Source organism: Tupaia chinensis, unplaced genomic scaffold, assembly GCF_000334495.1.
Source record: "Tupaia chinensis unplaced genomic scaffold, TupChi_1.0 Scaffold000361_2, whole genome shotgun sequence".
In the NCBI taxonomy this organism is placed as follows: domain Eukaryota; kingdom Metazoa; phylum Chordata; class Mammalia; order Scandentia; family Tupaiidae; genus Tupaia; species Tupaia belangeri.
The window spans coordinates 4,505,525-4,530,766 of record NW_006159858.1 but is presented as its reverse complement, the minus strand read 5'-3'; the positions used below and the strand labels follow the sequence as shown (position 1 = coordinate 4,530,766).

Genomic DNA, 25,242 nt, shown 5'->3' with positions numbered 1-25,242 from the left:
CCAGGTGTGAGTGTCCGGTGCCTTAACCACCACGCCACCTGCTGGTCCCAAAACAGTCTGATTTTTATCATTTCTTTTTTTAAAAGATTTAATTTTATTTATTATTACTATTTTTAAAAATTTATTTAATTTTATTTGCTTTATTTATTTATTTTTTAATTTGACTGAAGAGGGACAGAGTAAGAGAGAGAGAGGGAAAGTGAGAAAGCAAGCCACCAGGTCTGGAACTCAAACCTGTGGTCAGCCATGTGGGAGACCAGTGTCCACAACCACCATGCCACTTGCTGGCTCCTATTATTATCCTTTTTTTAAAGAGAGGTTTTTTGCTGTAGGGCACATGTGCTCGCTGGAGAGACAGACAGACAGGAAATGAGAAATCACCCCCTTCCCAGTGGAGTGACCACACTGCAATCCCTTTTCCATTCTCCTCAGGATTTTGGACACTCACGCACATGTGCCTGGCCTGAGTTTTAAGCCACGGGGTCTGGGACTCGAACCACAGTCAACTATGTGGAGTCCAGCAACGTCACTGTTATGCCATCTGCTGGCCCTTGTTTATTATTATTATTTAATTTGATCAGAAAGAGACGTAGAGAGAGAGACAAAGAGGGGGAAAGTGAGAAAGCAAGCTGTCAGGTCACCCATGTGGGAGTCCAGCACCTTAATCACCGCGCCACCTGCTGGCTCCAATTTTATAATTTCTTACATCGTGTTTAATTGCCCTTTTCCTTTCGTGGCTTATTTCAAAGTTTGAATTAATAAGTGAAGTAACTATTAATAATTTGTGAAGTACCTCTGTAAAGACAGATCACATGGATGTATTTACCTTAATGTCTTACCAGAATAACAATAAAGACAAGTAATTTTTGGTGATTACTATAACATTTTGTTGTGCTTCTAACTGTGGGTATTTACCATAAGTTAAATTTAAGTACTAATATTATTTGCATATTATCTTTTTTATTTTTTAAGAATTATTTTTGCTATAGGGTGTGTGCACTCACCAGACAGACAGACAGACAGACAGACGAAGACAGTGAGAAGGAAAGTGAGAAATCACCCCCTAGGGGAATGACCATGTTGTAATCCCTTCTCATCCATTCTCCTCCTGGGACTTTGGGTATGCGTGCACATATGCCTGATGTGAGTTTCAGACTTCTGTGTCCAGGACTTAAACTGTAGTCGACTGTGTGGGAGCCCAGTGCTTAATTACTTACACTACTTGTGCCCTGTATGTTACCTTTATACATATCGATAACATACTGAAGGTTGCTGCTTAATGGATTCCCCATCTTCAACATGCAGGAATTGAAAAGAAAAATACAGAAATGTAATTTATTTTATTTTAAGATTTATTTTATGCTTTTTGAATTGCCAGAGGGTACAGGAATTCTTCAGAGAGAGAGGTGGGTGAAGAGGAAATGCCTCAGGCATGTTTTTTTTTTTTAATTATTTTATTCAATTTCATTTATTCATTCATTCATTTATTTTAATTTGACCAGAGAATAACAACAGAGAGAGAGAGGAAAGTGAGAAATCAAGCCACCAGGTCCGGGACTCGAACCATGGTTGGCCATGTGGGAGTGTCTAGTGCCTTAACCACCATGCCACTTGCCGGTCTCCTCAGGCATGTTTTTTAAGCTGCTAGGGCTGGGATTTCAATCATGGTCACACATGTGGGGATCCATGAAGTTTATTTTATTATTTAATACAAGGAGTCTTCAGAAAATTAATGGAAAATGTGTTTTGTGGGGAAATTTTGTATGGATTTCAAACTATTTTTGCATCAAATTAAACTTGTACTTTTAAAAATAAAATACTAGTTTAATTTAATTTATTATTGTTGTTGTTATTTGCTGTAATTTGCTACAGGGCACATGCACTCATCAGAGAGAGAGGGAGGGTGGGAGAAAGCAATGCAGTGGTCTGGGACTTGAACCACGGTTGACCATGGGTGTTCAGTGCCTTCACCACCACACAGCCTGCTGGCCTCTGATAAATTTGTCCTGACTTTTTTTTTTTTTTTTTTTAAAGAATTATTTGGGATGAATATGGAAGATTTACTGCTGAGTGAATCAAGCCAGGTTTTGAAGGAGAGAGACACTGTATGTCTCCACTTAATATATATCGACTGTCCACACTCTGTGGCTGAAACTGAAAGACTAGAAGATATAAAAACATAGAAAATGGTTATAGATACCAGATACAGTGGGGGGGGGGGGAGAAGGAGAAGAGTCTAAGGAAAGACATTAAGGAGAAAAATAGAGAGGCAAGACATTTTGGGACACAGAAATGGGTTATTATCTGTTGATAATAATGTGTATAGTATCCCCAACTAGACTGGTGGGAAATATATTCATATTAGAACATTCACTTTCCAAGCTAAGCAATGCATATAATTCAATATATAAAAGAAAATATATTTTAAAAAAGAATTATTGGGGCCGACAGGTGGCATGGTGGTTAGGGGTGCTGGACTCCCACATGGCTGACCGTGATTTGAGTCCTGAACCTGGCGGCTTAACTTTCTTGCCCCCCTCTACCCCCCCCTCCCAGTCCCTCTCTGGTCAGATTAAAACAAACAAATAAATAAAGTTAAATAAAATGATTCTTTAAAAAGTTCTTAAAAAAAGGAATTATTTAATCCTATTTGTTGTTATTATTTTTTAAATTTAACCAGAGACAGAGAAAGGAAAATTGAGAAAGCAAGCTGCCAGGTTAGGGACTTCAACCACCATCAGTCACGTAGGAGTCCATGTCACCTGCCAGCCCTATGAACTTGTAGTTTAATTCTATTTTTCCTTGAGCTTTTGAAGACCCCTTATAAAACCTTATGATTCAAATCAAATGAAGGATAGGTTTGCATAGTCTTACATATGTAATAATGCATATTAAAATAGTTTTAATTTCTTTGGGTTATTTTTGTTTTGGAGAGATTTTCACTATAGGGCGCGTGCGCTTGGCAGACAGACAGAGAGAGACATAGAGGCAGAAAGCGAGAAATCACCCCCCGGGGGGGATGGCCATGCCGCAATCCCTTCTCCTCCATTCTCCTCTCGGGATCTTGGGCACGCATGTGCACGCGCTCGGCGTGAGTTTTAAGCCACTGGGTCCGGGACACGAACCGCGGTCAACTTCGTGGGAGTCCAGCGACATAGCCATTACGCCAACTGCTGGTTCCCAATTTCTTTGGGTGTTTTTGGGACAGTGTTTAAACATAGTAAAAATCTTAACATATTTCTTATTAAGCAGAACTTTCATAAGTCAGTTTTGATTTGTACTTTGTACCAAAGTTTTTCTCCTTAAATGAGTCATCACTCCCATTTTAGTTCTCTTTGTTGAATTAAGTGATTAGAATATTTTTATTAATACATATGTATTAATATCTTGTATGTATAGGTTATCACAGGTTTACTGTAGCATATCTGGCTATTACAAAGCTATTCTGCTTTATCAAATTTTTATGATTTAATTTGTTTATAATTAGTTTTGCTTATACAGTTGGAAGTAGTGAGGATGCTCATCTAATTTCTGATTTTATCTTTTAGGGAGCTCATAGACTTAAGAGGAAAGTGAATAGGAAATGATCAAGCATGTAGACGGAGAAACAGATTTGGACTTACATTCTTAGCCAACTTATGTGCCCTCTAAGTCTTAGGTCCCCTAGTCTTAAAGTGAAGATAAGGGATAGTACCTATCTTCCAGGGTTGTTTTGATGAATTTGTGAATTTGTATGTAAGTATTTGGTATAAGGAGGACCTAGAGAGTAGTTGGTACTCAGTATATGGTAATTGCGATAAAATTAGCTGTCCAGTTTTATTAGCATGTTTAGGTTTTTATGCTTGATTTTTGTGAATCAAAGTTCATACTATGTCTTCTAAAATTTGTGGGTGTGTGTGTATATATGTATATATATGTATGTGTTTATATCTTTTTACCTTTTTAGGGAGTTCCAATGAATTCACTCAGGTTTCTCTTTGAAGGTCAGAGAATTGCTGATAATCATACTCCAAAAGAAGTGAGTATAATTTCTTTCTGAATCAAGAAAAATTTGAAAATTCTCTTTTGAATGATTTGAATTACTGGTATTAAACTGCACTTTCCTTGAGTATTTTTGGATTGAAGTGGTATGTCATTTGTTGTGAGAAAAAAAATAATCTTTTGGGTTGAACATCTCCAATATTACCTTCAAAAATGCCAATAAGTGCCAGACAGTAATGTGATGAAGGTGTTTTGAGTCCCACATGGCTTAGAGCATAGTTCAAGTCCTGGACCCAATGGCTTTAAAAAACACTGGGTAATGAGAGGAGAATGGAGGAGAAGGAATTGCGGCATGGCCATCCCCCCGGTGGGGTGATTTCTCGCTTTCTGTCTGTCTCTGTCTGTCTGGCGAGCGCATGCGCCCTATAGCAAAAAAATGAAACAAAACAAAACAAAAAAACACTGGGTAAGTGTGCATGTTTACCCAAAATCCCAAAAAGAAAAATGGAGGAGAAGGCATTGTAGTGGGACCATTCACCACATGGAGTGCTTTTTCACTTTCTCTCGCTTTCTCTCTCCTTATGCCTCTGGCAAGACACATGCCCTATGATAAAGTTAAAAAACAAATGCCAATAAAAAGGGTGATAGAAGACCATCCTGTAAGCCTGGTTGTTAAGAGACCAGGATCCCACATGGCTAACTGTGTAGCTCAAGTCCTGGCCCATGTGGCTTGAAAAACATGCTGGTCTGGTGTGCAGGTATGCCCAAAATCCCAAAAAGGAGGGAGAGGCAGAGGAGAAAGGATTGTGGTGTGATCATTCCCCATGGATGGTGCTTTCTCTTCTTTCCCTCTCTTTTTCTTTGGAAAGCACACATGTCCTCTGGCAAAAATTAAAGAAAAGACGGGGAGTAGCAACTGGGAATTGAAGAGAACTTGTCATGGCACATACTACATCTTATTTGAAGATGCACAAATGTTCCTCAAATTGGGCTGATTCCTGGTGTGCTTTCTTTTCTTTCTTTTTTTTTTTTTTGAGAGATTTTTGCTACAGGGCATGTGCACTCTTCGGAGAAATAGAGTCAGAGACAGAAAGCGAGAAATCATCCCCTGTGGGGGATGGCCACACCACACCTTCCATTTTCCTCTTGGGGTTTTTAGCAAGCATGCAAACACTCCTGGTGTAAGTTTCAAGCCATTGGGTCTGGGACTTGAACCATGATTGGCCATGTGGGAATCCAGCACCTTAACTACCACACTGGCCCCTGTTGTGTTTTCTTAGTGATGATGGTAAGGTTAGTGGTTGAGTTTTGATTTTTTGATCCATATTGAGAATGTTAATACAGCTTAATGTATATTAATGTATTTGACTTTTATCTTGTTTTATATATGTTTAAATGCTTCTTTGTTTAATTGTTTTATTTATTTATTCATTCATTTTTACTTTGCCAGGGGGCATGTGCGCTCACCAGAGAGAGACGGAGGAGAGGGAGAAAGTACCCCAAAGGGGCTATAATCTCATCTCCTAGATTTCTCTCCTTTTTTTTTTTTTTTTTGAGAGGTTTTTGCTATAGGGCGCGTGCGCTCGCCAGACAGAGAGACAGAAAGTGAGAAATCACCCCCCCACGGGGGATGGCCATGCCACAATCCCTTCTCCTCCGTTCTCCTCTCGGGATCTTGGGCACACCCGCACATGGGCCTGGCGTGAGTTTTAAGCCACCTGGTTCGGGACTCAAACTGCCGTCGACTACATGGGAGTCCAGCGACATAGCCATTACGCTAACTGCTGGTCCCAATTTCTCTATCCTTTTGGGATCTGGAGCATACATGTATACCTGAACTGCATGGTTGCCATGTGGGATCTGGCTCTCTTAACAACCAGGCCGTGGGACTGGCCCTAGTTGTTTTATTTTATGGACTGTTTTCTTTGCCTCTGTCCCATAGAAGCATGTGACATTAAAGAGTGTATGTATGTATGTATTTATATACGTATTTATATACATAGATTCCTCTTTTCATATACAGAATAGCATTTCTGGTATTTCTAATAATGGCAATGATGTATTGATTTTTTTATTTTAACAACATTTCAAACTCATTAAACACTGTATTCCATTACTGTAGATTCACTGGTTATTTATTCGTTGTTTATTTTATTTTATTTATTTATATTTTGAGAGGTTTTTGCTACGGGGGTGTGTGTGCTCACCAGAAAGACAAAGAGAGGCAGACAGAGAGCAAGAAATCATCCCCCAGGGGGATGGCCATGCAGCAATCCCTTCTCTTTCATTCTCCTCTCAGGATCTTGGGTATGTACGCACATGTGCCTGGTGTGAGTTTAAGCCACCGGGTCTGGGACTCGAACTGTGGTCGACTACATGGGAGTCCAGCAGTGTAGCCATTACACCAACTACTGATCCATTTTTTTTCTTTTTAAAGGTTTTTGCTGTAGGGTGCATGTGCACACTGGAGGAAGACAGAAAGAGACAGAGGGAAAGTGAGAAATCACCCTTCAAGGGGGATAGCCACACTGAGGTCTCTTCTTCACTCTTTTTTTGTTTTCAATAAAGAATTATTTACTTAATTTGATTTATTCATTCATTTATTTTGAAAATTTGGCCAGAGAGAGACACAGAGAAAGAGAGAAAGGGAAAGTGAGAAAGCAAGCCACTAGGTCCGGGACTCGAACTGTGGTCGGCCATGTGGGAGTGTCCAGCACCTTAAACCATCACGCCACCTGCTGATCCCTCTTCTTCACTCTTCTCAAGATTTTAGGCACACACGTACATGTACTTAGCATGATTTTCAATCTGCCAGGTTCAGAACTCTAGCTGAGGTTGGCCATGTCGGAGTCCAGTGCCTTAATTTCCATACCACCTGCTAGTCCCTATTTATTAGTGCTTTTTTTTTAAGTACACTTTTTTTTTTTTTGAAAGGTTTAGGGCACGTGCGCTCGCCAGAAAGACAGAGAGAGACAGAAAGACAGAAAGTGAGAAATCACCTCCCATGGGGATGGCCATGCCACAATCCCTCCTCCTCCATTCTCCTCTCGGTATCTTGGGCATGCACGTACATGCGCCTGGCGTAAGTTTAAGCCACTGGGTCTGGGACTCGAACCGCGGTTGCTACATGGGAGTTCAGCAACATAGCCATTACACTAACTGCTGGTCCCAGTACACTCTTTTATTTTATTTATTTACTTATTTATTTATCTTAGTTTGCTATAGGGCATATCTGCTCACCAGAGGCAAGAAAGATTGGGGGGGAGAGAGAGAAAGAGAAAGAAATCATCCCCTGGAGGGATGGCCACGCTGCAGTCTCCTCTCTATTCTCCTTCAGGATACAAATATACCCCATGTGTTTCAAGCTGCCAGGTCTAGGGCTTGAGCCGCACAGCCATCATGTGTGATCTAGCTGCCTTAACCTTCATGTTACTTGCTGGTCCCTGGTTTTTTTTTTTTTTTAATTTTTATTTGTATTTTGCTATAGGTAGCTTGTATTATCACCAGAGAGAGACGTTGGGAAGGAAAGTGAAAAAGCATCCCATAGGGGTAATGGCTATGCCACAGTTCCTTCTGTCTTCCTCTGGGGATTTTCATATGCACATATACCTGGTGTGTTTAGAGATTAAGTTGTAGATACTATGATCTTTTACTCCTAAATATTGGGTGGTTTGGAAAGTTATAATGCATTTTTGCATAGAGAAACAAGTCATGACTTTCCTGACAAGCTAATATTTCATCTTATCTCCTAAGAGTCACAGTTAAATTTTAAATTTATGAGATTAAACATTTATAGTATTGGGGCCAGCATGTGGTGTGGTAGTTAAGGTGCTGGACTCCCACATGGCTACCTTCTGTTTGAGTCCCAGACCTGGTGGCTAGCTTTCTCACTCTGCCCCCTCTCATCTCCTATCCCTCTGGTGAGCACATGGTGAGCCCTATAGCAAATTAAATAATAAATAAAATAAAATAAATAATTATTTGATACAAAAATGTTGATAGTATTATTACTGAGTATGTATTTTGTGTAGTCAGATATTTATTTGTCCAAATAAGATTTTTTTTTCTTTTTTTTTAGAGAGGTTTTTGCTATAGGGCACGTGTGCTTGCCAGAAAGACAGAGACAGAGAGATAGAAAGCGAGAAATCACCCCTCAGGGAGCATGGCCATGCCACAATCTCTTCTCCTTCATTTTCTTCTTGGGATCTTGGGCACGCACGCACATGTGCCTGGCATGAGTTTAAGCCACTGGGTCTGGGACTCAAACCGCAGTTGACTACATGGGAGTTCTACAATATACCCATTATGCTAACTGCTGGCCCCCACATAAGGTCTTCTTTTTAAAAATTTAAATTATTTTCTTTAACTCTGTTTATTTTATTTTTACTAGAGAGGGACAGAGTGAGAAAGAGAGAGGAAAATGAGAAAGCAAGCTGTTAGGTCTGGGACTCGAACCATGGTCAGCCATGTGGGAGTCCATTGCCCCTAACCATCATGCTTCCCTCCAGCCCCGGCCAAATAAGGTCTTTTATAGTCATATTTTTACCTGACTAATCCAGGATAGGCATTTAACTAGTCATCCATGCCTCTTTTGCCTTCATTTTTAAAAAGAATCATTTAATTAAATTTAGTATTATCTTTTAAAATTTTTAAATTTTTTATAGGGCATATGCTCTCACTAGAGAGAGAGAAAGTGAAAAAGAAAACTGCCAGGTCTAGGTCTCGAACCACTGTCAGTCATGTGGGAGTCAGCGCCTTAACCACCTTAACCACTACCTGTTAGCCTTGTCTTTAGCCTTTAATCTGGAGTAGATCCTCAGTATTTATTATGGTATAGGTCAGGGACCAGCAGGTGGCGTGGTAGTTAAGGCACTGGACTAGCCCATGGTTGACTGGTTGAGTCCCGAACCTGGTGGCTTGAAACTCACGATGGGCATGTGTATGTCAGTGTCCAAAATCCTGTGAAGAGAATGGAGGAGAAGGGATTGCAGCATAACCATCCCCCACAAGGGGTTATTTCTGACTTTCAATCTCTCTCTCTGTGTCTCCAGCAAGCGCACATGCCTTACATCAAAAATCTCTCTAAAATAGAAAAAGTAGTATAGGCCAGTGTTCTTTTTTTCCCTTTTTAATTATTTATTTAATTTAATTTATTCATTCATTGTTTATTAATTTGACCAGAGTGAGACACACACAGAAAGAGAGAAAGTGAGAAAACAAGCCACCAGGTCTGGGACTCGAACCATGGCTGGCCACGTGAGGGTAACCAGTGCCTTAGCCACCACACCGCCTGTTGGTCTCCAGTGATCTTTTCAGAAAGCTTTCTATTTGGGTTTTAGTGTTTCCTCTAGATTAAATTGTTTTTTTTTTTACCTTTGTGGTACTAGGAACAGAGTGAAGCTGTATACTCTGAATGTCTCATATCGGGAGGTACATGATGTCCGTCTGCTCCATTATAGTTAGTATTAATTTTGGGCACTTAGTTAAGTGGTAATGCTCAAATTTATTCACTATAAAGTTAGCGTTTACCCATATAATTAATAAGTACTCGGGGGCCAGCAGGTGGCGTGGTGGTTAAGGTGCTCCCACATCACTGACCACTGTTTGAATCTTGGACCTGGTAACTTGCTTTCTCACTTTCTCTCTGGTCAAATTAAAGTAAATGAATGAATAAATAAAATTAAATAAATAATTCTTAAAAAAAAGAGAACTAAGTTTAAAAAATTAATAAAAATAAGTAATCTATGGAGAGCTATTTTCAATGGTGTGGAGATCCTTTAGATGTTGGCCATTGGAGGCCTTTTTAAGTTGGCATCTGTTGCCTATTTGATATTTCTCCATATTTTTCTAAGTTTCTACTTCGAAATAACTTTCATCTCACTGAAAAGTTGAAAGAATAGTACATAAAATTCCCATGTATTGCCCTCCGTCTAGATTCACAAATTTTTGACATTTTGTAACCTTTTAAAAATTTTTATTTAACTTTATTTACTTATTATTTTTTTAAAAATTTGATCTGAGAGAGAGGGAAAGTGAGAAAGCAAGCTGCCAGCTCCAGGACTCAAACTGTGGTCTGCCCTGTGGGAGTCCAGCACTGTAAACCACCACACCACCTGCTGGCCCCTTGAAAACTTTAAAAAATGATTTTTAGTTTTATTCTTTTATTTATTTATTTATTTTACCATAGGGCATGTACGCTTGCAGTGGGTAGCAGAGGGGCGAGGATAAAGAGAGAGCTAGTCAGTAAAAAGGGAAGTGCCAAATCATTCCCCGGGGAATGGCCACACCACAGTCCCTTCTCCTCCATTCTTCTCTTGGGATTTTAGGCATGCACTCATGTATATGTGCTTGGCATGAGTTTCAAGCCACCACATCTGGGACTTGAACTGCATATGGCCATGTGGGAGTCCAGTGCCTTACCCACTGTGCCACCTGCTGGCCCCAAACCAATTATTTTCTAGAAAGCCCTTCACTTTGGGCTTCTCTTTTTCCTTGTGCCTTCATTAAGGGTATGTGTATTTTGGCTAGCATACTACATACAGGGACATGTCTTTGTCTTGGCTTAGTATTTGGAGCACACAGAGCCAGTCAGGTGCCATAGTAGTTAAGACAGCTAGATCCCACATGGCCAACTCTGTCGTTCAAGTCCAGGACCTGGCAGCTTGAAAAACACACCAGGTATATGTATACTCTCGCCCAAAATCCTGAGAGGAGAATGGAGGAGGAGGGATTGCGGTGTTGTCACTCTCCCTGGTGGGGGCTTGGTGCTGGTGGTGATCTCTCACTTCCCCTCTCTGTGTCTCTTCAGTGAGGAGCAATGTGCCCTAAAGCAAAACTTATATATATATATTACATTTAATGTTCTATAAAAGGTGTTTTAAGGACCCCTTTATTTCCTGCAAGAATTGAGAAGTGATGGGCAGAAAAATCTAACTTATAAAAGCAGAAGTATTGAATATTAGTAGATACATAGATAAGTTTTCTGCATCAAGAATGTCACTGTCAGGACCTGCAGATGGCATAATGGTTACATTGCTGATCCCATGTAGTTGACCACAGTTTGAGTCCTCAACCCAACGGCTTAAAACTTGTGCCAGTTATATGTGTGTGTGCCTAAGATCCCGAGAGGAGAACGGAGAAGCGATTGCTGTGTGGCCAACCCCCAGGGAGTGATTTCTTTCTCCCTCACCTCCCACGGGTACACATACTCTATAACAAAACAAAACAAAAAAGCCACTTTAATTTCATAGAGTGAATAAACTGGCAAGTGAAACTGATTCAGGAAAGTAAGATAAATGATTGGATGTTGTATCAGAAGGAATGTTCTATTAACCTTAGAGGACTGTAACTTGTGGATCACTTTTGTATTTTTTTATACTTTAACAAGATGGACACATAATTATAGCCAATTTAAAAATAGTGCTTTTATATTCTACTGTACTAACATTTTTCTTTCTTCTTATAGCTGGGAATGGAAGAGGAAGATGTGATTGAAGTTTATCAGGAACAAACGGGGGGTCATTCAACGGTTTAGATTTTCTTTTTATTATTTTTTCTTTTCCCTCAATTCTTTTTTATTTTTAAAAATAGTTCTTTTGTAATGTGGTGTTCAAAATGGAGTTGAAAACTGGCTCCCCATCTCTTTAAAACATCTGGTAATTTGAATCCTAGTGTTCATTATTTGTTAGTGACTTTCACACTGGCCTTGAAGTTTCAGCATGTGATTGCTTCGCTCCTGGACTATGACTTTCAGTAGGAGATGGAAGTTTTTCAGAGAACTGAACTGTGGAAAAATGACCTTTCCTTAACTTGAAGCTATTTTTAAAATCTGAGGGTCTGGACCAAAAGAAGAAGAATATTAGATCGGAATCAAGATGACAGATATGGTGAGAGTTCACTAACTCCAAAGATGGCTTCACTGAAGAGAACCATTTTAAGATTTAAATAACCTTGTCAGAAGATCCCAGAAAAGTTCTAATTTCCATTAGCAGTTAATAAAGTTATTCATGCAGAAGTGTATACAACAGAACACTGCTCTTTTTGATTTTATTTGTACTTTTTGGCCTGGGATATGGGTTTTAAATGGACATTGTCTGTACCAGCTTCATTAAAATAAACAATATTTGTAAAAATCGTACTAATTCTTATTTTATTTTAATTGTATAGGAAGAAAAAGCAAATGCTTTAAATAAGGGTTTCTTAGCACTGGACATTGCACATGGCACAGTTTTTTTTCTTTTAATGACTTTGAAGTGCTAGAAGTTACTGAAGTGCCATCTGAATCAAGAATTTAATTAAAGCCACAGTACCTTTTTAAATACTCTGTGTTGAGGCCAGCAGATGGAGTGGTGGCTAAGGTGCTGGACTCCCACGTGGCTGATTGCAGTTCCTGGACCTGGTAGCTTGAATATTATGCTGGGCATGTGTGTGTGTACATGCCCCAAATCCCAGGATGAAAAGGGAGGAGAAGGCATTGTGGCATGGCCATCCTCCCTGGGGAATCGTTTCTCACTTTCCTTATTGCTGTCTCCAGCTAGTGCATGTGTTGTATGGCAAAAACCTAAAAATAAATAATATTTTGCTTTTTAAAAAACTTGATATTCTTGTGTATACACACACGCACACACACACACACACACATACACACACACACACACAGAGCTACCCAGTCATGTTAAAAGTGCATGTCAAAATTTCTTAATTGATTTATATTGATAATTTCAGTTCCCTTTTAACAAGTTATAAAATGTTCTCAGCCTAGTTAATGTTTGGTGTATTTTATTTATATTTTCCTCTTATGTATCTTTTCTATATATTTTAAGTTTTTTTTTTTTTTTTTTTTTTGCTGTAGGGCATGTGCACTTGCCAGAGAGAGAGAGAAAGTGAGAAATTATCCTCTTGGGAGGATGGCCCTGCTGCAGTCCTCTCTCCTTCATTGTTCTCTTGAGATTTTGGTCATATATGCACACACATCTGGCATAATTTTCAAGCTTTTGGGTCCAGGACTGGAATTGCAGTCGGCCATGTGTGGGAGTCCAGTACTGCTATACACTATGCTACCTGCTGCCCCATATTTTTCTATATCCTAAATACTTAAATTTTGTATAAAATATCAAATTGTGCTTAACTTTTCCTTTTAACTCTTTAATAAACTACAGAATTCAGTGTATCTATGCACACACATAATCCAATCCCATGTTATCCCAAATAGTGTCATCTGACTACTTGAGCAAATAAAACCTGTCTGGAATGCATTTCATAAACTTAGAACTTATACACTCTACTCAAGTCACCTTTTGAAAAATAGATTGGCTTGCGGGAATGTGTCTTGGTATCTTAATTATCCTGAAGGCACTCAGAATTTAGGTGGTGAGAGTGACCAGCAGTTAGTGTAATGGCTATGTCGCTGGACTCCCACGTAGTCGACCGCGATTCACTTCCCGGACCTGGTGGCTTAAAACTCACGCCGGGTGCATGTGTGTGCGTGCCCAAGATCCCGAGAGGAGAAAGGAGAAGGGATTACGGCGTGGCCATCCCCCTTGGGGGGTAATTTCTCACTCTCTGTCTCTGTCTGTCTATCTGGCGAGTGCACGTGCCCTATAGCAAAAACCTCTAAAAAGAAAATTTAGGTGGTGAAGCTTATTAACTACTGGTGAAATAATTTTCTCGTTTTTAGTTTTATCGGATTCTTTGAAATGCAGTGCACTTTACTATGATTCATTTTAAAAATGTGCTTATCAGCACTAGCTGATAAAATAGGACTTCTCGGCAAAAATTTAATAGATCATCAGATTTGGAGGGAACTTCGACAGTTAGTGTAATCACTTTTTTTTTAATAATTTTATTTTTTTAAGAGAGATTTTTGTTATAGGATATGTGTGCTCCCTGGAGAGAGAGAGAGACAGTAAGAAATCATCTCCCAAGGGGATGGCCATGCCACAGTCCCTTCTCTTCCACTCTTTTCTTGGGGTTTTGGTCATGCCCACACACGTGCCCAGTGTGAGTTTCAAGCCACTGGATCCAGTACTTCGACTGCAGTCTGCCATATGGGAGTTCAGTGATGTAACCATTACACCATCTGCTGGTCCTTACTGTAGCTACTTTATCTGGTATTTGATTGCAACATCCTAAATTTGTAAAACAGAAAAAAGTCATTCATGGTAATTTTTCCCTATAAGAATATTTTCCTTGAGTGTTCATTCTTCTGTTAGTTGAATTGAGATTATTGAGATGCTCTTACCTGATCCAGTACTATCGAATGAACTGATTGATGAATGTACAAGTGGGTCAACAAGATTGAGAAGTTTCAGTGACTAATGTCCAGTGTTTTAGCCATTTTATTTCTGTCTGCATTTACATTAAGGAGTTAAAAAGAGCATCAAATCCCAGTAAGTCCAGTAGCACTGCAATACAGAGTCCAAATTAAGCTCAATTTCTGGCTTGTAGAAGCGCATTTCCTATAGAAACCAAATAAGGTCATGAGCATTAGTGAGAAATTAGAACAATTATCTAAATATTACACATTTCATCTGTGAACAGAAGTATATTAAGGTCAAAGGAAACTTGAGAAGATCTAGGTTCAAATACTGCTTGATTTAACATCCTTTCATGTGTTTGCTAAAGCATTTTCATCCCCTTTAATTACTATTCTACGATAGATACTTTAAAAAAATAGATGTTTGAGTGCTCACTTCGGCAGCGCATATACTAAAATTGGAACGATACAGAGAAGATTAGCATGGCCCCTGCGCAAGGATGACACACGAATTTGTGAAGCGTTTCATATTTTTAAAGAAAAAAAAAATCGATGATTATTAGAAGATGTTAAAAGAAATGGTGGGACCAACAGATGGCGTAATAGTTACATTGGTCAAGTCCTGGATCCAGTAGCTTAAGACTCACACTGGGCATGTGTGTGTGCCCCAAATCCTGAGAATGGAGAAGGGACTGCAGCATGGCCATCCATGCCCCCTCGGGGGGAAGGGGATTGTTTCTTGCTTTCTGTCTTTCCCAGGAGCACACATGCACTATAGCAAAAATCTCTTAAAAAAAAAAAAAAGAGTTCTATCCCAATCTCAGTTAGTTGCATTTCATCGTGTTCACCTTAATCCACACCTAAGATTTTCTCCACTGTGGAACCACCATTCTCACCACTCCTCCATGTAACATTTGTTTAACCCAATAAAACTCTTGAGTCACCTAAATCTCTTATGTTCCCTACAACCACACAAATACAGAACTTTTGGTAAGCCTAAAATTGCCCATAATTTCAGTTTGAAACATTAACATGGCCTTAAAAGAATTATAAGTAGTCATTTCAGTGTGGCTGAGAGGGCTGCAGGTTAATGAAAATTTTGTAGGCAAATAATTCTAAATTAGCTAAGAGGAGCTGATTTATATATTCATATATTAACAGTTTTATTATAAGCCTCTTTATAAGGCTAAACCACAATCATTTTAACTTAAAATGTAATGTTTATTTAGAACAATGTGTGTTTGAGGCCAGCAGGTGGCAGGGGGGTTAAAGTGCTGGTTTCTGTATGACCTACTATGCATTTTGGGTACTGGATCAGGTGGCTTGACAGTCATGTGGGGCATGTGTGCCCAAAATCCTGAGAGACTGGAGAAGAGATTGCAGCATGGCCATCTCCCCTGGGGAGGCTCTGGCAGAGCATGTGCCTTGTAGCAAAAACTTCCCAAAAAAATGTTTAAAAAGGTATGTTTATAAGCACCTGATAAATGTAAAGTGGGGCCAGCTGGTGGCCTAGTGGTTAAGGTGCTGGACCACCACATGGGTGACTGCTGTTCAAATCCTGGGATAGAACTTTATTATAAAAGGAAATTTCTTCTCCTTTTTTTTTTTTTTTTTCCTGTTCCCACTTCCCAACTTACTTTTTAGTTTTCTTCTAGCTTTAAGGCCTGGGTATCTGTAGGAACTGGAAATAAGAGTAAACCCATGGTCTGGAAATGTTGTGTGTCCATTGCAGGCCCCTGGCTTCCTTATGAAATTCTTGCTGGAAATGAAGATGTTTCTCCAAAGCAGCTTTTTGCCTAAGGAGACAACCCCACCCCCAATTCCAGTAATGATTAAGTGCCCTACAAATTGTCCTTGTAAGCTAGTAGAAAAATTTTGGACTTGAATCATTATCAGTTAGACTTGAGGCTGTCTGGCTTGGATTTTAGGGGAAGATCAGGTTTTCATGGGCTGTTTTGTTAGTTTACATATGAAAGTGTCTTCAAAAAGTCATGGAAAACATGAAAAATGCATGGATTTCAATTTTTCTTTCATGAAATACTTTTATTTTGTCACTAACCTTTTAAAGTCCTCTCAGTAGGTTTAGATGATTGTGAACTTCCTATTGGAAAAGTTAAATTGCTTAGAGGGACTTTCATTTTCCAATGGAGGAAATGGGCCAGAGAAGTTAACGTCAAAATTAAAGATGAAAAAAAAAAAATTAAAGATGAAGTAAAACCATAGACCAGCAGATGGCGTGGAGACTCTGGATCCCACAAGACTGACTATTCGGTTGTGGACCTGGCAGCCTAAAAACATGCCAGGTATGTGTGTGTGCATGCTCCAGATCTTGGGGCCGGCAGGCGACGTGGTGTTGCACTCTCCACATGACTGACTGTGGTTTGAGTCCCAGACCTGGCGGCTTTCTCTCTCTGTCCCTCTGTGGTAAAATTGAAACAAATTATAAAGTTCAAAAAATAATTCTTTAAAAAATAAATCTCAAGAGGAGAATGGAGGAGAAGGGATTGTGGCATGGTCATCCTTCCTGGAGGGGTGATTTCTCACTTTCTCTTTCTGGTGACTGCACCTGTCCTAAAGCAAGAAAAAAAAAAAAAGCCAGCTGGCATCTAATTCTAACCCATACTGGAGTGAGGCTCTAGCCCTCACTCCCTCCGCCCCTTTTTTTTCTTTTTAAATTTACCACAGGGTGTGTATACTCACAGGAGAAAGAGACAAAAAGAAATCACCCCCGATGGGGGATGTTTATGCCACAATTCCTTCTTCATGTCTCCTCCTTGCAATTTTTAGGCATGTATAGCACACATATCCAGTGTTTCTCAAGCTGCCAAGTCCAGAATTTGAATTGTTCAGTTGGTCATGTGGGATCCAGAGGCCTTAATCACCACACCCTCCCCTTTAGTGCTTGGTTTCTTTTTCTTTCTTTCTTTTTTTTTTTTTAGAGAGGTTTTTGCCATAGGGCGTGTGTGCTTGCCAGAGAGACAGAAAGCGAGAAATCATGCCACAGTCCCCTCTCCATTCTCCTCTCGGAATCTTGGGCATGCATGCACACGTGCCCCGCATGAGTTTAAGCTGCTGGGTCCGGGACTTGAACCGTGGTTGACCACATGGGAGTCCAGCAACATAGCCATTATACTAACTGCTGGTTCCCTTGGTTTCTTCTTTTAGCTAGAGATAGGTCACAGCAAGACATCACCCCCAAGCGGGGTTGGTTACACCACAATCCCTTCTCCATTCTCCTCTCAGGATTTCAGGCACACATGCATACATGCCCGGTATGAGTTTTAAGCCACTGGGTCCATGGTTGACTATGTGGGAATTCACTGACGTAACTATTACGCTATCTGCTGGTCCCAAGACTTGCCTTTCAAAATTGCTCACCTGCCCTCTGCTTGACTCTCAGTTTTCTTTTCATGGAAAGTTGGAACTTCAATAGCTTACTTTTGGCCTCACAGTTTTGGAACTGAACCCCGCTTTTTGATGAAATAACTTTGAAAGCAAATCAGGACTGTCCTAGTGATTGATTTCATAATTCACGTAATAGCTGAGGAAAGTCCAGGGGAAGAACATCTCAAGATTATTGGAAAGCCTTCAAATAAGTTGTTCTGGCTTTCTTTTCCTGATTTTTTTTTTTTTTTTTTTTTTGTGCTATAGGACACATGCACTTGCCCGAGAGTCAGACAGGTAGGGAGAAATCAGCTCCCAGGGTGAAGGCCATGCCTCTCCTCCATTATCCTCTTGGACTTTTGGGCACATATGCATGTGTGCCCAGCATGAGTTTCATGCCTCTGAATCTAGTTCTTGAACCATTGTCGGCCTTGTGGGAGTCCAGCGACATAACTGCTACACCATCTGCTGATCCCTCTTATCTTCTAAAGAGTATTAGATTCAGCGTAAGTTGGGGAAAATATATTTCTAGGAGAAAAGTGTTAGAAGTTAAGGCTGGGGTTGCCAGCAGGTGGTGTAGTGGTTTAAGCACTGGACTCCCATGTGGCTGACTGCAGTTCGAGTCCAGGACCTGGTGGCTTGAAAATCATGCTGGGCATGTGATTGTGTGTGGCCAAACCCTAAGAGAATAGAGAAGGGATCGCAGTGTGGCTATCCTCCTTTGGGGGGTGATTTTTCACTTTCCCTTTTTCTGTCTCTCTCCAGTGCATGCATGTGCCCTATGTCAAAAACAAAACAAAACAAAACAAAACAAACAAAAAAGTTAAGGCTGGAATCACATGGTTTTCTTTACCCTTCCATTTTGATGGTTCTAAAGAAGATGACTGTTAGTTGCTTTCACTAAGAAGGGGAAATTTATGATGTAGCAACTATAGAGGACCTAGTTTTTAGAAAGTTGAAATCACGTTACTCAAGAAATTCTATATCAGAAAGATGCAGTAATCATTACTATTGCAGAATAAAGGGAGAAAAAGCCTTTGGCTCTGATCATTTTGATTCTCTGTTGTTTCTTCTAACAAGGTCTTTAGTAGATCTAGTCTTGGTCTACTTACTACTTTCATCTGGTTGTAATTAACCCTTGTTCCTTTAATTATAGGCATGCTGACTCTTTTATTGTTTCAACATGCTGGTCTCTTTTTTTTTTTTTTTTTTTCAAAATTTTAAAAAGTTTTGGGACCAGCAGTTAGCATAATGGCTATGTTGCTGGACTCCCATGTAGTCGACTGTGGTTCGAGTCCCAGACCCTTAAACTCACACCAGGCGTGTGTGCATGCATGCCCAAGATCCCAAGAGGAGAATGGAGGAGAAAGGATTGCAGCGTGACCATCCCCTTTGGGGGGTGATTTCTCGCCTTCTGTCTCTCTCTGTCTTTCTGGCGATTCTGGTTAGTACACGTGCCCTATAGCAAAAACCTCTCCAAAAAAAATTTTTTTTAAAGTTTTTGCTAGAGGCTGTGTGTGCTCGCCAAAGAGAGTCAGAGAAGAAAAGTGAGAAATCACCACCCCATTCCCCGCCTGGGGATGGCCAGGCCTCAATCCCTTCTCCATTCTCCTCTCAGGATTTTGGGCATACACGCACATGCTCCTGGTGTGAGTTTTAAGCCGCCAGGTTCAGGACTTGAACCACAGTTAGCTGTATGCAAGTCCAGCACCTTGACCACTACTACACTTGCTGGCCCTGTGCCTGGCTTGATTTTCAAGCCACCAGGTCCCAGACTTGAACTGTGCAGTTGGACAGGTAGGATCCAGCTGCCTTAACCTCCATGCTACCTGCTGATCTTCCTTTTCTTACACTTGCTATTTACTTGCTGGAATACTTTTCTCCCAGAGGTTTATGTGGGTGATTCCTTGTCATTCAGGTTTCACCCATATGATACCTCAGTCTTAAGCCTCGTGCAATCTTACCACATCTTTTACAGTTTTCTACATAGCATTTATGGTGAGCTAAAAAGCAAAGAAGCAACTTTTACTTTGTTTATCGTCTTCTCACACCCACCCCTAGAATGTAAATGTCACAGGAGAAGACACCTTGTTTGTCTTGCTTACTCCTCTGTTCTCAGTGTTTGGCACATAAAAGCAGTAAATAGATCAAGGAAGGCAAAGGTTTGGAATCAGGGTGTTAGATCTAGTCCTGGCACTGCCCTAATTCACTGTTTGGCTCTGATTAGGATCCTGTACTTACTTTGGGACTCACTTTTTCTTATCTGTAAATCAGAGAATTAAGAGATGATCTCTAAACACTCCTCCAGCTTCACTGCAAGTTCTATCCATGTAAGTCATGAAGGGATCCGGTGATGTTTGGCGCCTAAGAAGGAATCTCTTTGTTTTTAGTCTTCCAAACCATGCTTCTCCATCCACCTCAGTCACAGAGGGACCCATAGAGCAGGCTCTGCATTCCATGGGGTGGGGAAACTGCTTATCCAAAGGTTAGCACTAGCCCCAGACAGCCCTTCAAGATCCCTCATGGAGACATGCCCAAATATCATTACCTGGCTTGTTCCTGGGCTAGTTTCGTGGCTTCCTCCAGCGCCAGCCTTGCTGCCTCCTCTTCCTCCTGCCTCCGCTCCTCTGCCTCCAGCAGAGCCTTCTCTTCTGCTTCCTGTTTCTGCCGCTGCTCCCCCAGCCGTTCCTCCTCAGCCATCGCCATCAGGCGTTTTTGTTCTTCTGCTAGCTGCATTTCCAATTCCTTCTGCCTCTGCTTCTCTGCCTCTACAGAAAAGGGGGAGGCTTAGCAGAGGTCGTTATTGGGCAAAACTATTTTCTGATCCAGACTCAAAGTCCGATTCCAGGACTCCCTGTGAGAAATTCTGTTGTTTACCTGCCGGCCAGCGGCCAGACCCTCTCTGAAGTTAATTTACTAATTTCGGAGTCCTTTATCAAGCACCTACTATGTTCAGAGCACTGTGCAGTGAAAACAAAACCTTGGGGAAGAATATTCCAGAGCTTGGTTTGTGAATGGGTGGCATGCAGCTGGGTGGGGAGGGGTCTAGAAAAGCTTAGTACATATGCAGATGAAATGACAAGTCTAACCAGGGGGTGGCCATGGTGTCATCTGCTGGGAGTTCCTGCCTCTTCCTCCAAAGTGAGGCTGGACAGAAAGTTGGCCCTAAGGCTACCCAAGTGTTACGTCTGTTTCTATCTGCTAGGGAAGGGAGCAAGGAGCAGGGCTGCTGGCCCCTTCGGAGCAGGACTCCAAAGTGAGGCTGGACAGAAAGTTGGCCCTGAGGCTATCCAGGTGTTATGGCTGTTTCCATCTGCTAGGGAAGGGAGCAAGAAGCAGGGCTGTGAGCATGAACTTAGAGTCAAGGCCAGGGAAAGGGCCCAGCCACAGAGTGCAGGACAGGGCAGGGGCTCCGCAAAAATGCTTAAGGGCCAGGGGAGGGCAGGGCCCAGTTCAGATGGCTGAACAGGGGAGTCAGGCCCTGTCTGCTCGCTTCCAGAGCGAGTCCTTTTCTGATCTCCATCAGCTCACTGTAGCCACATCATAATCACTTTGCAAAAAATAGCTTATACATTCCTTGGTAGCTCCTGCAGCTTCCTCCGGAACGCCTCTTGCTGCTGCCGGGCTCTCTCCTGGGCCGCTTGCCGCTGGAGCTGCTGCCTTCTCTCCTCCTCCTCCTGCCGCTGCAGCTCTTCCTCCCGTCTCTGTTTCCTTAGGCTGGGGAAACAGGGTGGTCAGGGAAGTGGCAGCAGGCGCTGGGGCACTCGGTGAGACAAACTGAGGGAAGTCAGCATTGAGGAGCAAGGCGAGATCACAAGGGGCCCAGAAGGAGAAGCCTAGGCGTCTCAGGACACAATTCCGTGTCTTCAGTTTTCAGAGCTTCATTCTCCAGTCTTGTCGAACGGAGTCTGAAACTCCTCCCTCGCGAAGTTGCTGTGAGCGTGAACTTAAAGAGTCAAGGCCAGGGAAAGGGCCCAGCCACAGAGCGGAGGACGAGGACGGGGCAGGGGCTCGGCAAAAAGTTTGTGGGGCGAAGTCTCAAAGCCTGCCCAAGGAGAGCCTGCAAAATCTGTCCTGAGTAACCCTTAAAGTCCAGACCTGCCTCCTACTGTGGTCCAGGTTGTTCCCAGGATGACTGAGGAGGGAGAGAAAGGAGACATGTTGTTTTACTTGGATCAGGCGCCTCAGAGCCAAACTTGGCCCCAGGGGAGGTCAACCCCTGCCGTTATTTATTTATTTATTAGAGGTTTTTGCTACAGGGCACATGCGCTTGCCAGAAAGAGACAGACAGACAGAAAGCGAGAAATCACCCCCCAGGGGGGATGGCTACCAGGAGGGATGGCCAAGTCTCCTCCATTCTCCTCTCAGGATCTTGGGCATGCACACGTATGTGCCCGGCGTGAGTGTAAGCCACTGGATCTGTGAATCAAACCCCGGTCAACTGCATGGGAGTCCAGCGATATAGCCATTACGCCAACTGCTCGTCCCTATTTTTGCCAGAGACAGAGGGAAAGTGGAAAGCACCGCCTGTAACCTCTTCTCCATTTCTCCCCTTGGGATCCTGGGCATGTTTGCACATGTGCCCAGCATGATTTTCAAGCCTCAGGTCTGGGACTTGAACTGTAAATTTGGCCATGTGGGATCCAGCTGCCTTATAACTGCCACACTACCCGACCTTTGCCTTTTTCTTTGGTCTTCCAGCATGGCTGTCTCTATCTGGTTGGGACTTACCGGATCTCCTCTGCACGTCTCTGCTGCTCCAGCTCCAACTCCTCCTTCATCTTCTCTGCCCTCTCCAGTTGTTCCTGCTGCAGCCGCCTCTGCTCTTCCTGCTCCCTTCTCTTCCTCTCCACCTCCAGCCGCCGCAGCTCGGCCCTCTCTGCTCTCAGCCTGTCCCGGGAAGCCTTCTCCTGCTCCTTCTTATCCAGGAGGGCCTAAAGGAGCAGAGCACGCTGGGTACAAGAATAGCCGGCCCCTCCACCCAGACACCACCTGTAACCAGAGGAGGGCTCAGAAAGCAGGCTCCACGCTCTGACCACACCTGCACAAACGCCACCACAGGCTTGGGCCGTGGATTCAAGACTGTCTTTTACTTGCTTTGGGACTTGGGGATCACAACTTAGTTTTCCTGATGCTGCCTTCCTCATAGGGCTATTACCAGGGTTAACGAAGACAATGAAAGTACCAACATAATGGCCAGTGCATCGGAGGTTCTAGAGTTAGCAATCCGAGCTGTGCTGTATTACTGCATTAGTTTTCAATTTGCCAGAGGAAGTGAGAAGGCATTCCCAATGGGGAGTGGCTATGCTGCAATCTCTTCTCTTCCATTTCTACGCCTGTCAGGATTTGGGGCATGCGTGCACACATGCCTGGTGATTCTCAAGCTGCCAGGTCTGAATCACATGTAGTTGGCCATGTGGGATTCAGATGCCTTAACCACCAGGCCATTGACTGGCCCCACTTTATTTTTCTTTTAATAATAATTAATTAATTAATTAATTAATTTTGATTTGACTAGAGAGAGACACAGAGAGTGTGTGTGGGATTTGGGGCATGCGTGCACACATGCCTGGTGATTCTCAAGCTGCCAGGTCTGAATCACATGTAGTTGGCCATGTGGGATTCAGATGCCTTAACCACCAGGCCATTGACTGGCCCCACTTTATTTTTCTTTTAATAATAATTAATTAATTAATTAATTAATTTTGATTTGACTAGAGAGAGACACAGAGAGAGTGTGTGTGTGGGGGGGTGAAAAAGTAAGCCATCAGGTCTGGTTCTCGAACCGTGGCTGGCCATGTGGGAGTGTCTAGCACCTTAATCACCATACCGCCTACTAGTCTCCCCACTTTACATTTTTAATAGAAGTGTTTTTGGAAAGTTTTGTTGTTGTTGAGGATAGAGCATGTGTGTGCATGAGAGAGAAAAAGAAGCACCCTCCATTTGTCAAGGGGTTTGGTAAATGTTCACAAGGTTGAATCGCATAGCATCTCTTCCCAAGAAGAGCCCACAAACATCGATCCTGAGTAAACCTATGTCCAGACACTGCACCCTGCAGTGGTCCAGGTTGTTGCTAGGAGAACTGAGGAGAGAGAAAAAGGAGACACGTTGTTTTATGTAGGCCAGGCGTCGCAGAACCAAACTTGGGCCACAGGGCCTGGTGATGCCACAACCCCTTCCTCCAGTCCTCCAGCTTACCAGGACCCTGAGCAACATGTACACTCAGTGTGTCTCAGGCTGAACATGCTTGGAACTTGAACTGAGTCACCATGTGGCTGTCAGCTCTGCAGTGCAGTAAGTTACCACCTGTGCCATGAGACTGGACCCCAGCCTGAGCTTTAGAACCACCCGAGCAGTTTTTTTTTTAAGAGGTTTTTGCTATAGGGAGCATGTGCTCTCCAGACAGACAGAGAGAAACAAAGAGAAAGAAAGCGAGAAATCCCCTCCCGGGGGGGATGGCCACGCCGCAATCCCTTCTCCTCCATTCTCCTCTCAGGATCTTGGGCACGCATGCACATGCGCCCGGTGTGAGTTTTAAGCCACCGGGTCCGGGATGCGAACCGTGGTCGACTGCATGGGAGTCCAGTGACATAGCCATTAAGCTAACTGCTGGTCCCCCAAGCAGTTTTTGTTGTTCGTTTGGCGATAGGGTATGTGCTCTTGTTGAGAGAGAGAGAGAGAGAGAGAGAGAGAGAGAGAGAGAGAGAAGAAGAAGAAGAAGAAGAAGAAGAAGAAGAAGAAGAAGGCATGTGCTCTTGCTGCTGAGAGAGAGAATGAGAGAGAGAGAAGGAAAATGAGGAGTCATCTCCCCTAGGAGATGGCCATGCTGCAATCCCTTCTCCTTCATTCTCCTCATGGGATTTTGGACACACATGTGCATGTGCGCGGTGTATTTTCCAAACTGCAGTCAGCCTTGTGTCTTTGATAAGATCACTTCTTACTAAGGTCAGAAGGTACCAAAGTGGAAAAAACAAGACCAAAAAATACTACCATTATGTGGTGGAGCTGCTTCAGTAGCTGCAGCATACTAAGGGGCAGCGTTCCCCACCTCTACCGTCACAGCAGGGAGGACAGACCTCCCTCTAAAGGGGTGAGGACGTCAAGCCTACCTTGGAAGGGTCATCATGGCTTCTCTCTTCAGATTCCCTGTTGCCAGTGACAGCCATGCTCTGGGTGGGTGGTGATCTTCCATCTATGGAAACTTGGCTCTCCTCAACATCGTATCTGGGAGAAAGCCAAGGGTCCTCTACCACAGAGTCTGAAGGGAAGATCCCTCTGTCTGAGGCATCTCCTGTTTCCTGAGAGTTCATGGCACCAGGCCCACTTAGCCCTGCTGCTCCCTCCAAATTCCTTTCCTTCTGTGCACTTTTCTTTTTGGCTCTTGTTTTTCTTCCTTTGGGAATTAGTTCTAATTTCTTTTCAGACTTTGAGTCCTTTGTCTTCCCTAGGGGAGAATAATTAGGGACAGAGGTATAGCTGAGTTAAGTAATTGTTATTTCTTTCTTTCTTTTCTTTCTTTCTTTCTTTCTTTTTTTTTTTTTTTGAGAGTTTTTTGCTGTAGGGTACATGCGCTCGCCAGAGGGACAAAGAGAGAGAGACAGACAGAAAGCAAGAAATCACCC

The 25,242-nt window shown here is 42.4% G+C and overlaps 2 protein-coding genes and 1 non-coding gene across 3 annotated transcripts in view; 2 read left to right on the top strand and 1 right to left on the bottom strand.

Annotated features, from left to right (window-relative positions):
* SUMO1 (small ubiquitin like modifier 1) overlaps positions 1-11,646 on the top strand; it is a 57,901-nt gene extending 46,255 nt beyond the window's left edge. Inside the window, exons 5-6 of the mRNA XM_027773616.1 lie at positions 3,947-4,018; positions 11,447-11,646. Coding sequence (XP_027629417.1) covers positions 3,947-4,018; positions 11,447-11,515 — 141 coding nt within the window. The 3' untranslated portion in view covers positions 11,516-11,646. The remainder of the gene's footprint in view (positions 1-3,946; positions 4,019-11,446) is intronic.
* A 2,661-nt stretch (positions 11,647-14,307) lies between these two features.
* The window catches only part of KIAA2012 (KIAA2012 ortholog), a 185,222-nt gene continuing 174,287 nt past the window's right edge, over positions 14,308-25,242 (bottom strand). Inside the window, exons 19-25 of the mRNA XM_027773615.1 lie at positions 24,730-25,064; positions 22,352-22,554; positions 21,193-21,337; positions 20,601-20,649; positions 20,169-20,406; positions 15,874-16,032; positions 14,308-14,438 (exon numbers count right to left, since the gene is read on the bottom strand). Of these exons, the coding sequence (XP_027629416.1) occupies positions 15,894-16,032; positions 20,169-20,406; positions 20,601-20,649; positions 21,193-21,337; positions 22,352-22,554; positions 24,730-25,064 (1,109 nt within the window). The 3' untranslated portion in view covers positions 14,308-14,438; positions 15,874-15,893. The remainder of the gene's footprint in view (positions 14,439-15,873; positions 16,033-20,168; positions 20,407-20,600; positions 20,650-21,192; positions 21,338-22,351; positions 22,555-24,729; positions 25,065-25,242) is intronic.
* Positions 14,665-14,771, top strand: LOC114008636 (U6 spliceosomal RNA). The gene has a single exon (XR_003550140.1). It is a non-coding gene; the product is annotated as a U6 spliceosomal RNA (small nuclear RNA).